At 30.8% G+C, this 19,346-nt stretch overlaps 1 protein-coding gene across 1 annotated transcript in view; it reads left to right on the forward strand.

The window, feature by feature from the left end:
- Positions 1–18,452, forward strand: part of LOC139488886 (tachykinin-like peptides receptor 99D) — a 68,238-nt gene extending 49,786 nt beyond the window's left edge. The window contains exons 2-5 of the mRNA XM_071274844.1: positions 4,192–4,389; positions 6,949–7,099; positions 8,047–8,240; positions 18,141–18,452. Of these exons, the coding sequence (XP_071130945.1) occupies positions 4,192–4,389; positions 6,949–7,099; positions 8,047–8,240; positions 18,141–18,378 (781 nt within the window). The 3' untranslated portion in view covers positions 18,379–18,452. The remainder of the gene's footprint in view (positions 1–4,191; positions 4,390–6,948; positions 7,100–8,046; positions 8,241–18,140) is intronic.
- The last annotated feature ends 894 nt before the right edge of the window (positions 18,453–19,346 follow it).

A 19,346-nucleotide genomic window follows, 5' to 3' on the forward strand; every position in this document is an offset into this window, starting at 1 on the left:
GTTAGTCGTGAAAAAAAATAACATAGATGAGAGTCTCTCTTTCACAATGATAACCTTAAAAATAAAAACCCTTAGGTGTCACAGAAACATAGGATACTTAGAAGTTGATTTTAATTAAATTGTAAATGCATGTACTCTTGTACATGAGGGAAGTCTTAACGCCAATAAGTAGCCCGGAAAAAAAGTTCATACTTCTTTATTTGTTGATAAGTATTACTTTGATAATTACACGTATACTTTAGTCTAGTATTATTCTACTGTAAAGCGAACAAGAGGTAATCGAATAATCTCTATTCCTACAAAATCGCCTTCCTGTAAAATCTATTGGTAATTCAAATAAAAATGTATTACAGCAATCTTATCACTGAATAGTTTAAATAGAATTAAGGTGAACAGAATTAAATCGAGTTGACACCTAACGTTATGACGCTGGCTAACTTTCCTCGACAAATTGATTCCTTTTAAGGATGGTTTCGGAAGTGATTACCATTTTTTGACGCCTTTGTCCTTATAGTACTTTAAAAAGACACCTCTCTCTGACATTTATTAAAAGAAATGAGCTGTCGTCATTTTCATGTAGTTTTGATAAATACTAATATATAGTCTAGACGCTTGTACGCATACTGCAGTCTGTGTCCACGGTCTTTAAAAGATTATCCGTTTCAGATATATTCGTGAAACGTGTTAATTCCATAGCAAGATTTATCTATAATGTAGGCAGTTTAAAAATATGCAACGTTGTACTTTTTCTGTGATTGAAAAATCATGAATGAATGTTATTGCTACGACTCTGACGATGTCTAAGCCAGGGGATTGATAGTTCCCTAGAGTTGTACCATCCCGATATTCAGTACTGTGGCAATTGCATGAGAAAAAAAAAGATTTTGAGTTATTAAAATACAATGTATGCTGTTACAAAATTTTGGAAATTAGAATATATCTCCCTCATGCAAATATCGGATTCCTTGCCCCACTTTGGATATTATATGTTATTCAGGTCTCAGACAGGGTATATACTGTGACATTCCCGGCTTAGAGTTTATATCCCCTGAGCCGAAGGCGAAGGGGATATAAGCCCTAAGCCGGGAATGTCACAGTATATACCCTTTCTGAGACCTGAATTACACATATATTACGGATTACCCCTGACTTAATGTTATTTTCCAGTGCAGGTATTTGTTGACAACACATATATATTGAAAAACCCAACCTGATATGTTCGGCATACGTGAAGGATTTTCTAATTTGCTGTGAACATATTTTTATCGTGTATGTAATAATTTATAATAACACTTTTAACATTAAATTTAAGTATTAAAAGTGTAAAATGCGTGATTTTGTATCAAAAATGTATTATTGACTGAAGCACGTCATTATTTTCCCTCTGTGAGCCTCTGACAGTCTGATAGCTTTTGACTACGTCACATAATAACCGGTGTTATGATGACGTTATTGAGGTTCCAATTGGGGATAAAAACGTCGTATATACCCCGGCAGTTTCCTGAATATATACTGACATCTCTGTGTTGTTATCCAATCACAAACCTCGACACATTTGTAATCCGTAATATACTTCTTTGTCCCTTTTACATTACACACACACACACACATATATATATAACTCTTCATATTTTTGATAATCTTTGAATTTTCAAATACTTTGACCTTGAACATCACCGAAGAGACATAGATAGTAAAAATGCACAGCTAGTGCAGAACAAGTGGTACCGTGTATGTTTTCATTGTTCAAGTAAGAAAATAAGGTGATGTGACCCCAACTGAGAAAAATGTCTTTCAAAGTTTTCAAGACGACCACTGTATTACGATTTGTTTACACATCTAAAGGTCACCATACGGCCAATAATGGTCAAAGCCCCATTCCTTGAACAAATACATAAAATACTCGGGTGAAAAATATAAAAATGTCAGATTATTCCAATAAAAGTCAATGGTTATTAGACCCTAAAACGGTATATTCATTCAAGAGAATGGGGCCAGATTCTATTTATTAAATGTCATTATATAAAAACATTTACCATGCCATCGTATTACATTTACTTTTCTTGTGTTGATGTTTATTCAAGACCAGAGAATCATTAATAAGGAATAAAAAGACAATAAAAGACTTGACTTGTATACTTCTGCTTTCCCGATATTCAGTCACAGAGTAAATACTTTTACGGATAACAGTATGTTCCAATCATACCAAACCTCACTTGTATTATCACAATGAAATTCCAGCGTTCCGAAAATATTTTATCCAAAATATTTGAAAAGGCCGGGGAATTTTTTAATAAGCAAAAACAATTAACTGATCCCGTTTTTAAGGAACAAGAATTATCATAAGAAATTTCTGATTTTAGAGTATACTACATGTAATGGAGAGGTACATACATGTATATATAACCCTTTTTTCTAATTCACAATCAAATTGCTATAAAAGAGGGACGAAAGATACCAAGTCAAGCTCATAAATCGAAAATAAACTGACAACACCATGGGTAAGGATGAAAAGGACAAACAGACAAACAATAGTACACATAACACAACATAGAAAACTAAAGAATAAGCAACACGAACCCCACCAAAAACTAGGGGTGATCTCAAGTGCTCCGGAAGGGTAAGCAGATCCTGCTGCACATGTGGCACCCGTCGTATTGCTTATGAGATAATAAATCCGGTAAATAGTCTAATTCGGTAGGTCACATTTATGAAAGGGAAGAGGATTGTAGTTACGACGTAAGAAACATATCCGATATCATTTGTGAAACGGTTATTCCATAACGGTCAACCAACTCGTGATGGCGTCCGTAAAATTTACGAAGAAATGATTTCAACTTCACAATCGGAAAGCTGAAATTGTTACCACATGTAATGATACATTTTTTAATTTTTTTTTAGATTGCGTTTCAACTAATAACACAAGTATATTTCGAACATTTTGTTTTCAAATCAGCTAATAGAGATATAAGAATAAATGCGGTGTTATGTAATCAAAACTGTTGAACAGAACTTTTTAGTTTTGACTCAGTTTACTTATTTTCAGATAAACCCTGACAGTGTGTTGAAAATTTTGCCTTTAATCATTTCATTTTTGAATTGTTAACATGCACTTTTGACAGACAATCCACTAAAAACTTTAAAGGTAATGTGAACACGTTGCAAGATGTCGCCACATCATTAATCTTTATCTCTTTTTCTCTGATTTCAAAGTATTTGTCACAGTTGTAAACACGGCGTGTACTTTGTAATTATGCAGGATTCAGTCTAAATTACTAAAACCGTAAAAGACAAACTGAGAAAATGTATAGAAACCGAATAGTTTGCGAGACGATTAGTAGGCGGTATTCAGTACAAGATTATTTTACGTTCCGGTTCACCAAGTTTAACTGTAATTAACGAAGAAACCTTTTCAGTGATTCTTTTAATTTTCTTTAAAAACATTCCAGTTGGAATTGATGATAGCTTTTTATGTTTCAATCATATAATCAGATTAAAAAGGGTATCAGATAATCAAATCAGTCAGTCAAGAAAGATTTAACCAATCGAACTTTTGAAAGGTATCCTTGTTTTTGTTTATACTCTTGTACTTGAGATGTAATGTTAACAGAAAGTGCACTTAAACGCAAACAAGATCATGTTATGTTATTTTAGTACGTAGACAGCAAATTCTTAATGTCATGCTTATATGCAAAAAAATTTAATAATAATTATTTAATTATTTTATGCATATATATTGTTTGCTTCCGCTTCCGTTCGGCGTAATGATGACAATAAAGAAATGTCTGGAATCTGCCTGTCTGTAACTCGTCAATTCGTGTGTTGAAAAAGACACCTGAAGACACAAAAACAAAAATGCATGCATATCTGTAGGTATCTTTAATAGAAGGAAAATCATTCTATTAAGATGGAAAAAAGTAGCAACACAGATATTTCTGCAATCCCATCCCCTCTCATTCTAACAACATTCTGAAAAAGGTTATTAGAGAAACTTTCATATCTATTAAAAGAACTTTCAAAGCTTTGAAAAATGTAAAATTTTAGACCTTTAAAACTTCTTTTGTTTTGCTGTTAAATAGGGAGCAGAGGAAGATATATGTTTTTTACGCTATCTTTAAGGTGGACCAGATCAATTTCGTCTTTGTTTTTGTTCTAGTGCCTTTGTTAACCTTTCTTTATTTGTATTTGCAGGTATATGGCAATTATTCACCCGCTGAGACCAAGAAAAACCGGAAGAGTAATTGTCGCCATTATTGTCATATGGATTGCCTCGACAGTGTTGTCATTTCCAAATTTGATATACTCAACTACAGTGAACTTTAATTACACTGAAATTTGTACATTTGAATGGCCAGATGGCAACTCGGCTAATAGCAGGATAGATTTTTGGTAAGATATTTTTATTGCGTTTCACCTACTTTTTGTAAACTTTAGTATTTGTAGTCATTTTATTTATTCTGTCGTAGTAATATTTGTATTTTACAAACACAATATTCCTTATTTTTATTAAAAAAGCAACCAGCAGGATACCTTTGTCAAGAGAACAGATATATACTAATCTAACAATTTTGTAGAATTTCAAAGAAATTATGAAATTCTTTATGACGTCGTTCTTAAAAAGTTCAAGAGAAGTCAGAGATAAAGCACAGCAATATGTAAAAAGACACAAAACAAATTGAAAACTCCATGTGTATTGAAAATTCTACTATATTATGACGCAGCCGAGGAAATGTGACCATCTTTTTGAAAGAATGGCACAGAGAAGTGACATAGTTTTTATCATTTTACAGCCATAATATGGTAGATTATTTTCTCATATTGAATTGAAAATGAATTTATAAAAGGGATTGTGGGTTTAAAAAAAGACTTAAGAAAAAGATAATGAAAATCTGCTGTTGGAATAAGGTTCAACGCACTATTTCATGGTTAGGCTTTTTGGTCAACATTCAGGAAAATATGGCGGAGGTCGTTTGAGCGCACCGATAGGACACATTGGCGAAAGATCGCATTCCCGATGAAAATAATAAAATGTACAGACATGACAGTAACAGGAAAAAACACCAAACGTGCTTTATGATTTTATTAATAAGTTCAGATATTGAATAACTTGTGGTCTTCTATCGAATCATGGTTACTATCTGTATAATTTACTCTTAATAAAGGGTTGAAATATTTGCACTTCGACATATATGACTTGTTCACATGGTTGTCTAATGATAAATGTTCACAAAAATGGGAAAATATGCCTTTTTAGAAATTATTTCAGATTTAATGTTAACTCACTACACATAGCACGTGTAATTTAAGATATGAATCGTGATGGTACACATATTCTCACCTCGTTATGCCTCTATGCATTCTCCTTAAGTGTAATCGGTATGCACTGTACCTATCTTCACCCCGTATTGCCTCTTTGCATTGTCCTTCACAAGGAAGTGAAATCGTTATGCTGTATATCTACTTGACACATTAAAGGACACCAGAGTATTACGTAATTAAAATAATTTCGTATTCTGAATAGAGGAAATATGAATTTAGAAACTTCCTCTGGGAGAAAACATGTCATTTATTTGTTTTCTTTCTGAAAGCTAATGCGAACGGATTTTGAATAAACATTCATTTTCACAAAATGTCAACATGAGAAATTGAAATTTAGGTGCAACGGGAATACATTCAATCGAAGGGCATTTTAATTTGCTGTTTACATTCCATGCAAACGGAAATTAGACTGCTATGGCTTGTTGATTAATTTAAAGAAACAGTCAGGCAACAATCACACTGATTGTTTCAGTTAGAAAAAATAAACGCCCACAGACAAACGGACACAGATTGCCGATCGAACTCTAGACTGAAAGAACAACGAATATACAAGCAAAATGTTTTGTTGCTAAAAAGACTTTTAATTAGTTAATGCTTCTATGAAATTGGTGCTCACAAAGGGAATTACAAAATAAAAATGAATAATCAAAATATATAAATTAATATATCACATAAGCTAGATTGACATATATAAATATTTCAGAATACTGATTTCAAACGATCACATATTCAATTTACAAAATGATGTATATAGTTCTAAAAAGATATATTTATTTTTTCAGAGATCGCTATCCTTATTTGCATATAAGTTTACACGTTGTTTTTAGGGTAATTTTAGATAAAACCTGGGTCTTTTTTACAGAGGTATTTTCAGACTTTTTACAATGCACAACTCCGATTGTACGTTACATTGTATCCGAAAAGAAACCCTATTCACAAAAATTTACACGGGGCATAAACTCCAGTAAATTTTAAGAAAATCAAATGAATAGGGATTGTATAAATAGCGCGGCACTATTTTTTCTCACAACAGCTTGTCTAATGATAAATGTTCAATTTATACTTTCTGTTCTTTTTCTAACACTATTGTGTAACAAGTACAGTCATAAACATAGTATCACCAAGTACCATGATACGATGTAAGAACTTTCTTACGTATTTTATGTTGTATTGCACACACTTATTAACGAACACAACACCGTGTATGGAACACAAAATTGTATGAACAATATCGAAATAAGGAAACGTGGTATAATTGACTATGACACAACTCTCAACCAGAAAAATTATCAGTAAGATAAAAGGTAAAATCACAAAAATACTGAACTCAGAGGGAAATCTAATCGGAAAAACCATAATCACATGGCAAAATCAAATGACAAAACACACCAAAAACGAATGGACAAGAACTGTCATTTTCCTGACTTGGTACAGGCATTTTCAAATGTAGAAAATGGTGGATTAAACCTGGTTTTATAGCGCTAAACCTCTCACTTTGATGACTGTCTCATCTAATTTCGTTATATTTACAATGATGCGTGAACTAAACAGACATAATAAATAAAATAAATGATTTAAATTTCTTAATCTTATTCGTCATTGATAGTCAGTATATTATTTCTATTCCAGGTATAATATCATTATTTTGCTGGCGACATACTTGATTCCAATGGCTACATTGACAGTAACCTATACAAGAATTGGTGTTGAGCTCTGGGGTCAACAAACAATAGGTGAAAATACACCAGTGCAGTTTGAAAGGATGAAATCAAAAAGACGGGTACGTTTTACAATATAAAAAAACTTTATTCAGTCCAAATAATTTGCAAGATACTGGTTGATAAACTATTGCTATTACTATCTTTTATCAAACGAAAAACATTGCTTGAACTATGTAAACATATTACATGACACAGGCGCGGTTGATTCCTTATAAAGTTTTCCGACGTGGTCGAAGTTGATAACAATTATTAACATGAGTATACCAGGTTGATAACTGACATGGCAATATAGGTGAAGTTAAAATCAGTTAAGTTGAAATCTGACGTTGTCGAGGTTGATAAACGATGGGTTTATATATTGTATTTCTATACATCTTTCCACTTAAGGGACACAACTATCATCACCAACGAATATTGAGTATCTATAGCTGAGGGTATGGACAAAATATATCAAGAACATTTTGTCAAGGTTAAACCTTATGAAATTATTTTCTCATATTTAATGTTTTCAACTTTTAAACCTTAAAATTAAAAAAAGGCAAGATTGTGTTTTATCCTCGAAAATTGTATAACTGGTACCTGAATATTTCGAGGCCGCGGATGGTACTGTGTCGTTGTTCAATAAATCGCTTTTTACTATCTGTATAGATGAATTCAATGAGAACAGTAAGACATCACTTACATTGAAAAAGGTTGTTCTTAATAATATGTTTCAAAACAACTCATTATGCTAAGAAACTAATTTACAGTGTTGTGAGACCCAACCATAAATTATTTATGTTAAGACGTCGATAAAACTGAATCGTCAAACACATGTAGTCTATGTTTTATGGAATAAATCAATTTAATGCGTTATTCCGTTTATTGAAATTTCACCATTTCTTACACATTAAAAACAATGTCTTTGTGCAAAACAAGAATAAAAACATACCTTTTGCATAATTCAATTCAAAATATCAATTTGTCTTATTACAATTTTTATTAGTCTTTTTAAAATTTATTTCAGGTTGTAAAAATGATGGTAATGGTTATCATAATATTTGGTATCTGTTGGCTTCCATACCATCTATACTTTGTGTTAGTATCTACCACTAATATAACCCGGATGAAGTATATACAGGAGTTCTATTTAGTCATTTATTGGTTAGCTATGAGTAATTCAATGTACAACCCAATCATCTACTGTTGGATGAACGCAAAGTAAGTAGTTTAAATTTACAATGACTGTCATACAAGTGAGAAGTTTAGCTAGCTATAGGTTTAATATACAATATTCTACATGATAAAATGCCTGTACCAAGTTAGGAATATGACAGTTACTATCAATTCGTTTGATGTGTTTGTGCTTTTGATTTTGTTATTTGATTAGGGACTTTCCATTTTGAATTTGTCTCGGAGTTCAGTTCTTTTGAGATTTTACTTTTTACGTTGGTTGACTGTTATGAAATATCTGTTTCACAGATGAGAATGGATCTGTTCGAGTTGTCGTAATCGCAAGTCCGTTCACTTTTCTTCGAATGTGACATGATCGTATAGGATTTATCAGCGAGTGTTTACTTTATTACACATACAACGCGACAGGTGAAGCACATTACTACGAATCACACACTGTTCCTTTAATTATACATATTCAGTTCATGAATATACCTGAATACCTTGCTTTCTTACGGGAAATACATGTTAAAAGTCAAAATCACCAAAATACTGAACTCCAAGGAAAATTCAAAACGGAAAGTCCCTAATCAAATAGCAAAATCAAATGATAAAACACACCAAACGAATGGACAACAACTGTCATATAACTGACTTAGTACAGGCATTTTGAAATGTAGAAAATGGTGGATTGAACCTAGTTGTATAGCGCAACAAAACTCAGGTGACATTAATCTTTTTGATTTTCTGATAGAATTTTACCAAAATCATATTTCTAAATCATAATTTGAATATATTGTTGTTAATGTTGTTCTGTTGATATATTTCATTCATTTGGGTATTTGTTGTATCCATCCCTTCAAGAGACGAATTATACGTAACCAGTAAAGGTGCTATACTGTTCATGTGTCCTGTTGGCTTGCTGTGATTGGAATAAATCCCAAATCTGCTTTGATTTGTATCATTCATTTATTGGTTGTAAATGTCTTAAATTTAAGAAAGGAAGTCAATTATATAAATCTGGGATACCTACATTTCTCCTGATATAGCATATGAACAAGAGATCAAATATTTTTCTGATTCAATAAATCAGATGTTTGAATATTAAGCTGATCTTTCTTATATGTTGCAAAAGAAAATCATTTATTTAAAAAAAAACATTTCGCGTTCTGGTATACATGAAAATAAATAAAAAGTCAATATAATTTTGTTTAATGTCAAATATTTGAACGCAAAATATGTTTAAAAACTCAAAAAAAGTGAAAACTGGAAGAGACATACAAATATTTTCCGAATGCATTTTATGTCAACTTTACCTAAATAAACTCATCATTACCTAATGTAGAAGGACACTTCGTTTGTAAATACAAAAACATCAGAACATCTTTCACATACCAACAAATAACTTATGATGTCAATAGTCTTTCATACTTTTACTCATTAATACCAGCAATGAAATTCAATGTAATAACGTTTTTTTAATTTATTGTTTAATTTGGGTTTATGACTAACTCATGACTTCAATTATAATCTATTTCCTTTACATAAATGAAAAAAATAATTTCAAACAAGATATAAAGTGTATCAAATATTAATATATGTCATCTGTCAAACTATGAAATTGGTGTTCTTTTTTATAAATTCATGTCTTAACAAGAAACGAAGAAGTTGGGTATTTATGTCAAAATGAAATTAATATATCATATATCATGGGAAGAACAAATTATATAATTATTGTTTTTAGCTAATATCACATTCACATATCCTATCCTTTTTCACATCACTAGAAGAAGATATAAAACAGTACAGTATTCTTCAAAAATGTTTAAAACAAAACTGAAACAGGTTTCCGTGCACGTAACATGTTATTCTGGATTAACCTTCGTCATTTAATCCCCGATGTAGTGGTTGAGAGTTGCCTTATTGAAATTATACCATAATTTCTTATTCTTTATTTACCATATGTATATACTTAAAGTTAAATTTTTGTATCACCGTTGCCAAGTTCTTAAATTTTAATTCAGCCTTCTGCTTCAATTTCAATGGAAAGCCATGAAGTATCTCTGATAGAACTTTCGTGCTAAGAACTATCTGAAGTCTAGAAAAAAAAAATAATTTCGTTCAATATAAAAATAGTATAAAGACAAGAATGTCTAGGAACTGAAACACTTGAAAGATGTATGACAAAAAGTGACCTAAAATGATAGACAAATCCATCTAAGGTATAAACTTTGCCTGAAGTAAATAAACTCAATTTTGTATTTGCGCCAGATCATTTTTCAAACTGTATATCTAGACAGAACCACACAAACCTTCTGAAGTCATGTCTAGTTTATCAAGTATTCACTACAGTCATATATAATTTTATCTTATTAATATCAAGAATAAAGTCAATGTTATATATTTTTTTCATCATTTGGTTGAGTTTATTAGTCTCCAGACTTTAATCATAGAGCTATTTCCTCCAAAATAAATTTAAAAAAAAAGATCTATAAAAACATATTGAAGTCTATTAAATAGAAATATATGTTATCGGTCAAAATATAAAATCGTTACTTTTTTTAAATTTAATTTCGTGATATGAAATACTTCGTATTGATGTGATGCTGCGAAAAGGTTAAATGTTGTATTGAAGAACACAAATATTTCATTTGTGTTGCTGTATTTTCATAATTATGATATATCAAAAGTTATATATTTTTTAGTTTTTTATTTAATCTCACAATGTATTTATATCAGCATGAATACCATACTAGTGTAAGCTGTTTTAGCGAATAAACATGGTAAAAACATATACAGAGTATTCGGTCGATTTTAAAAATATCCCAACATTATCAATTTTTTTCTTTTTACTGATATACTGAAGGATTTCTCCGTAAATATCATTCACATTTCAATACAACCTTTCGATTGCACTATGTTTTGATTATTCAAAAATAATGTGGTATTTAACTTCAATACAGAACATTTTGGGGCCCTTTATAGCTTGTTGTTCGGTGTGAGCCAAGGCTCCGTGTTGAAGGCCGTACATTGACCTATAATGGTTTACTTTTTTAAATTGTTATTTGGATGGAGAGTTGTCTCATTTGCACTCACACCACATCTTCCTATATCTATGAATGATGGACAATGTAAAATACATAAGATATAATTGTGTATTTCTAAATTGTTTTTACATACTACAGCTATGACATGAACATTTAAAATATCTCTTACTAAATTCCATACTTGTACACTTTGCATCAAACCCATCTCGAATGTCTAGACATTACACAAGACAAGTCAAATGAAATAATGAAGTATGTGACACTACTGATTATATTTTATTTTTTTATTTTATAAAAAGATATACACGTGTTTGTCAAGAAAAATATAGATCTGCTCTCTCTTCCCATACTCAACAAGAAAAATAAAGGTCTGCTCCCTCTTCCCATACTCAACAAGAAAAATATAGGTCTGCTCCCTCTTCCCATCATTCAACAACAAGAACCATATGCACTTTAACCAATATTAAATCACTATATAATGTATCATAGAAAGCACAAATCAGATCAATCTATTCTAACCAATACCAAATCTGTTATCAAGAGAATGCGTATTCTATCCCGTTTCTCCACGTAAGGGGGAAAATTTGGCCTTTTAAACTTTTTTTTTAGATTCGAGCGTCACTGATGAGTCTTTTATATACGACGCGCGCGTCTGGCGTAAATACACAATTTAATCCTGGTATCTCTGATGAGTTTATTCAAAACCACTGGGTCGATAACACTGCTGATGGAGTTTTAATTCCCCGAAGGTATCACCAGCCCATTAGTCAGCACTGTTATACTGACACGAATTATCATTGATATGGTCATAATTATAAATCAACTTTTTACACAACTTTTGAAATTTTGAAATACTATGGCTTTTCTACCCCAGGAATAGATTACCTTAGCTATATTTAGCAAAACATTTAGCCATTTCGGTCCTCAATAATATTAAACATCGTACTTTATGTGGCCTTTTAAACGTTTTTGGATTCGAGCGTCACTGATGAGTCTTTTGTAGACGAAACGCGCGTCTGGCGTAAATAAAAAGTTTAATCCTGACATATATGAGGAATTTTTTTATCGAGCCGGATAGCAGTCTTCATTAATGTTTTAAAATATAACTGATACGGTTTTTGTTTGCGTAACATGTAAATCAGGTGAAGAGGTGCCTAATACTACCAATCATCATATGAAAATAACAGTGAGGTCTTCAAAGTGGAGTAAAGTAAAACTCTCAACTCACTGGAAGATTAAGACGCCACCTAGAACGAGTTTTGATCTGAATACTTTTCCTTTTTATAAATTTTTAGAATATCATTGTTAAATAGTATGATTAAAGAAAAATAGATATATTTACCATGCCAACAAATAAATGAAAACAAAGATGACAATCATAAACCAAAATGAGCGAAAGACTTAAAAACACTAATTTAAAGAAAAAAGTTGTACAGACAAAAACAACACACAAAACGCGTCAAGTATTAAACCCGGTTTAGGTTGGGATTATGTTCTCAGGTCTAAAGGTGTTATAGACGAGTTCGAATGTTTTCGTATATCGTTGTTTGTGCTTTGATGTTGTTCCATTTCACTTGTTATTTTCCTTTGCTAGGTATCGAACTCCTTTTTTATGAACTAAAACCAAGACCTCCCAACAAAAAAACTCTAATAAAAAAAACCAAACACACAAAAACGAAGATAACGTTTTTTCAAAATTGGAATACTAGAAAAATCTTGACCTAATTTTCATGAATAATGGTACAGCATAACTGAAATACTATTAAAATCTGACTTTTAATCAATGTTACAATAACCTGGTAATTAAGAGACCAAATGTTTATTTTGTATAAAAAAAAAGTCTCAAGTTACAGTAGGAAATTGAAGGATAAATATAGGATACTAGAACAAAAAAGTAAATACCAAAAAACAACATTAAAAAGAATACAAGGATTATTCTTCCTGTTATGTTGATTATATTTTTTATTTAATGATATCGCCATTTCAATAATGTTTCCCATTTTGCTTTTGATAGAGTCTTTTTTAATTTATGAAACTAAAATGTCATTGTCAAAAAATCGAACAGTTGACTGCTGAATATGTTAACAGTCTTGATTGTTCTTTTCTTTTATGTAAAACTAGAAACTTCTTTTGAAATAGTGCATGTTCATATATATGTTTTGGAGTTTAGTACGAAGTCATTTACTGAACTAGGACACAGTTTTGTTTAGGGGCCAGCTGAAGAACGCCTCCTGTTTTTTCACATTTGTTGTCTTCCATTGTTCTCTCTTTTCTTTATATTTTATTATCCATCCTGTAAACCATATCTAGACCTTTTATGAGGATAGTCGAGTATTAATGAGTCATTTGTCTTGCTTTTGTGGAAGCTGCTGTAATTCTGTTAAGTAATAAACCACATGAAAATGAAAGGTTTTGCAACAAGAGATTTGGGCTAATCTTGCTTTTCCGAAAACTTACTTATCTCCATTCTGTCTTTGGCTTTCTTTAATAACTTTATTGCTGTTAAGGGGGCTCACGGGTATAAATCATTTTTTTTCTACTTTAGTATTTCGCTATATTTTTTTTATAAACGAATTTTATCATATACTTGATGGAAAAATAAAATGGAAAAATAGGGGCACCGTTCATTTAAGCTCACAATCTGCCTTCGACAGGAGCATACATTTTTGTTAATGTCCTTTTTTTCTCTGTTGAACTAATAGGAGAAACAGAGGTAATATCGAAATAGAAAAAGAACTAAATTACAGAAATCGCTTACATTTGACAATGACAAGTTTATGTACAGCTTAATTGAAAACAATAATAAAAAAAAATGTCACCGACCAGTTAAAAAAGATATTTCACTTTTAACGTAAAGAAATGGCGTTTTTGCATCAAAGGGAGATAATTTGGAGGTTTTTCAATTATATAAACATTTTAAAAGTCATCTAGGGCCAAACCGAATCGATTGTTTTTGTAGATTTTTGTACCATATTATTAAGTAATAACTAATAGTGTAACAAATAAAATTTGTAATGTAAAACAAATGTTTAATTTTTCGCTGAAATTTCTGTAGCCGCGAGACTCCTTCAGCGATGATCTGTTTAAGAGTGTAGTAAAATATTTGTTTAGCTATGTTGCTCAGAGTTTTGTCTGAAACAAATTTAACAGATACAATTAAAAAAGGTTTATTCTTTGATTTTCTACATCATTTGATGTGCCGAAATAATAAAGGTTAGATGAAAGGCATCTGAGGAATAATGAGGGGTATACTATGGATACCTTCATGACGAATAACGGTAAAAATTCTTGCCAAATGGCGTTAACGTTTATTTTTGGAAAAATGTACAGTTTATTTTAGACGATGTGTTTTGAGGAATGAATATTTTATAAAATATAGGCATTCCAAGAAAACACCATTTTAAGGAAACGGTGATACATCTACATGTGAAGACGAATGTGTAGTGTGCTAGAACTGAATGTGTCTTTAAATATATTTATGGAAAACATACATAAACATTTACGAAAAACTTTCAAAGATACCAGTATATAGAGTATGAAGGGCTTTTGTTCTTATAGATATTGTCTGCACTTCAAGTTTATGAATTATTCTCATCTTATTGATATGAACCATCTTTCCGATAGAGATTACGTAGGCACTTAATGCATATTTGACATTTTGAAGTACTTTGAAGTTTCATATGGAAACAACAAGTACCCAACGTTATATAATTCTGCGTGCATTGAAATCGTACGAGTTAATTGAAGTATCCTATATCAGTAGATACAATTGTCTAAAAGTCTTATTCTTTTTTAAATTGTGCTTTATTATAATAAATTAGATGAATTATTTTGCATTTGACATTATTACACCAAAATCAGTTTTAAAATGGAATAACTTGATACTTAATTATCAAATCTTATAAGTACTTGTTTTACTTCATAATAGTAAAATACGTTTACAAACTGCAAATCTGTTTTTGAGATTTTATATGCTCTTACAATCCTGTCTGTGCACTAGAATTGTTTATCGTTGACAGAACTTATTGTACTGTAATGTCACAAAAACACAACGATAAATATATTCTGTAAACCAAAAATTTTGACGTTATGTCTGGAATGTACCTCTGTGTTTTCTATAGTACAACATCGAAGTACCCTCAATAAACAAAGTTCAACGTACATGTATATACTGTGATTCTCATTGGATGAATTGCTGGTTGGTGTTAAATGCCTCTCTCAACATTTCAAACTCTATCGTGGCGATGTTTTTTTTTATGAAAGAAGCTGGAATGATTAGATAGAACCAGCATCAACAGGGAAAAATGACAATTCTCGTTTATTAGTCACCAGCACCTACATAGAGTGGGAATTGAACTCACAATACCATAATTGACATGATTGTGAGACTTGTAGATGAAAAACTTAGACCACATGGTTACCGAGCTCCTGATTCCAACTTAACAATACTATTGACACGTATATACTTCTGTAACTTTGATATCTTCAAAGTTCTAGGTGTGAAATATCTTTAATCATATATTTAATGTCATATTTTCAGTTTATAAATTTTATGGTTGTAGTAGGAGGAACTCCCTAACGCAAAATTAAAGAACGATACGTTTATGTTTTGTTTGCTTTAGTTCTATTTGCATTTATTTATCATTTAATCATTCTGCATTGCAATCTGAGTTCTACAACCCTACAAGGCTTTCTATTTATTATGACTGATAAGGTTGCAACCAAAGGTGCCTATGAACTCATAAGAAATCATATACTAATATTCTTTTCTGATACTTTATATTTTACTTGTTTGACATTTGAAATGAATAGGGTATCATTTGCAAGAATTTACAGCATTGAACACCTTTTTCGTTCTGATCTATATAGCTATAAAAAAAATGTTTTAAAAAATGCAACGGACAAAAAAGTAAATTTTGTTTAATACAAATTGCTGTCAAATTAGGAGACTGGATAAATATAGCGGGATTGAAGTGTTGTAATTTTTACGACTGATCGTCGATCCCGATAAGTACCAGTCTATTTAGAACCTTTAGTTTAAATTACGAAGCAGAACTAGTAAAACAGTAACAAAGATACATTATTTACAGGGAATGTCTGAATTTTATAGGAATTATGTCTTTAGCATGTATAAGATATTTTAATGTCACTTTCTACTTTATAAAACATGACTTGTATTGAATATAGCTGGTCATGTAATGTATGCTATTTTATGACTTCGTCAATAATATAAGGATTAGTGAGTGAAATTTATGCCTCCAGACTATTTTCTTGGATTATTTTCTCTCATTTGTGAAATGTTTTATTATTGCGGAGAAGACTGAGATGGAACTTATTGATATGACTATAATATAGCATACAAATCAGACATTTATCTCTTCTGGTCGAGATTTCATACAAAGATATGACATTTGAAAATGGCAAAGTGAGTTCTTATATTAAAATTTACAGACAATAACACCGTTTTCGACATAAGAAAAATTGTCCATGGAAATACAGCATTGCTTCATTAGAACACCTACATGTTAGTTCTATCCCCTCTTCTTTTTTTGAAATTCGGTATTTTAATCATGAACATCTAAAATGTCACCATGATTAAATTCTCTCTACCAATAATTTAGTCTAACATTAATTACGCCCAATCTCATGTAGATATAGCTTTTCATGTAACGAAAATTGATCTAGAATTCTGTAACATAAATTACTGTCTAAAAAAAACTTCTCTTGCATGTGAATTTGAGTGAATTTTTATTTTAAAGATACACTTTTAGACAATTTCACAGAGTTGAACAAATAAATCAGTTACGACATGGTAATTTGAAACATTCAATTTAGTTTATTCAGGAATGACGTATACATTTTACAATGTTGAACGAAGATGTAACACAATTAATGTAATAACGATTTTTTTATAGTATTGTCAAAGCAATTGACATTGACAACTCTCATTGAATTCTTGGCGCTCTCGTTTCGTGGATTTGGTATATCCACAAATTATACAAATGCTACTTCCGAAATGTAGAGACAGAAAGGTCACAACTTATATGAGTATTATAAACTTCCGGGTTCACAAATACTTCTAGCTTAACTAGATCGGAAGCATCTGATCTTTGATTATTCTTATCTTTTGAAATCTGAAAGTGCATTTAAAACAATGAACTTAGTAAGGAAATGAAGAATGATAATTAGACAAACATGATATCAAGACGAAACTGAAGTTTTGACAGTTAATGAATTATTTGCCCCTGACTGGAATAATTAAACACCTAGCAGTGCGAAAATGTACTTTAACAATAACCACCAGATGTCTAGATTTGAAACAAATATTGGAAAACAAAAACCCTTGTGAGTTAGATAACAGAAAGTGGTTGCCAACATTGTGTGATTCATTTGTTTAAAACTTTCACAGATTTTACAGTCAAAATAAGGCATCAACAAAAAAATTCATCAATTACTTTATACCAAATCCATTAATGGAACAAAATCTATATTTCTGTAAAGAATACAAATTTTGTATTAATTAACTATGTATCAGACATAACGGTTTGCACTTCTTTTGAATGTAGAAACGAATAGAGAATAACAAATGTATTTAACTTATACAGGGTCTATTTTTAAATTATCAATGTCAATATATACAGAGATTTTGTTAAGAACATATTTTCAGACAATTAGAACAACTGTCTGATAATTGACTCTTATTGTCCTATCTTCGGGCAATCCTTTTAGAGTTAGTCATTGGTTCAACATTTTTTTATTATACTCATCCTATTTTAGTTTTATTTTACAGTATCCCAGAACAGCTAGAAAACGATAACTCTAAAATGTGTCGTATTAGCACAAACTTATTGTTTTATTATATGAAGCTTTTTTTTAATGAATAATAAATTGTGTATTTCAGATTCAGACAAGGATTTGTTCGTGCGTTCTGTTGTTGTCCATGTGCACCATGTAAGAGAATTCGGACAAGAATGTATCATGTTCGTGCTTTATATCCGGCTGGACAATTTACAATGTCAGAAAAGTTTTATCACCGGAATGGTTCATCAATGCATACAGTAACGGAGGACATGGATGACACATCATCCTCGTTGGTTAGAAAAAGTATCAAACATAATCCACACAAATTAGTGGACTAAAAACGGTGTTGTTTATTGTTATATCAAAACTTGAATGTTATTGTTGTGATCTCATTAAAGTATTTGTGTTTGTAGATAATTTTATATAATTCACCAACTACAGCGGTCTAAATACCAAATGAAATACATTTGTTTTTAAATCTACACAAAAGATAGATCAAAACCATATACTAAGAAGACCACTATTTATAAAAATATCAAAACTTAGCAATATGCAAATGAAGATTAACGATGCTCAAAACTAGTAGAGTCAATTTTAATACCCAAATCTGAGGAATTTAAAACGAGACTTCAAGTTAAGGTATGAATAATTTCCAGTATAAAACATTATTGTGAGAGAAAGTTATCAAACATGGATGGGCAACTTAAATAATGTTTTAGAGATCACTTCTAACATAACTCATTAATAGTGACAATGTCAATAATTGATAAATTAAAAGTCCGAAAACATCATGTTGTATATTCGAAGACGAACAAGCAAACATGATTTATGATCTGTACGTGAAAAACTTTTTGTTCTAAATGATTAATTATAGGTACTTGGTATCAGTAAAGAGAAAGACATCCATAAATTGAAAAACTTCAATTGTAACGAATTTACGATTTTTTGTACTAATCAATTGGATGAAAAAGACTTGATTGATTAAACAGAGATATGACACTAAATTGTCCAAATAACACAACACAATCTAACATATTTAAATTGTGTGTGAATTACACAATCTTATAACATATGTTATAAGCATGACCTCAAGAGTCTATGATAAATGTGACGTCATCAAATATAATAACAACAACAACAACAACAACAACAGTTAAAGTCAATAAGCATAAAAGATAATCTGAGACATTGTCTTAATCTTTTTAGGCAAAGCTTAACAGTTAGAAGTGCAAGGATATGAAAGAAAACACAAGTGTGTTTGTTCAAACTAATATTTATTCTCGTGTTGTACTGTAAGTGCAAGTAA

The sequence above is a fragment of the Mytilus edulis genome, chromosome 9 (genome assembly GCF_963676685.1).
Source record: "Mytilus edulis chromosome 9, xbMytEdul2.2, whole genome shotgun sequence".
NCBI lineage: Eukaryota > Metazoa > Mollusca > Bivalvia > Mytilida > Mytilidae > Mytilus > Mytilus edulis.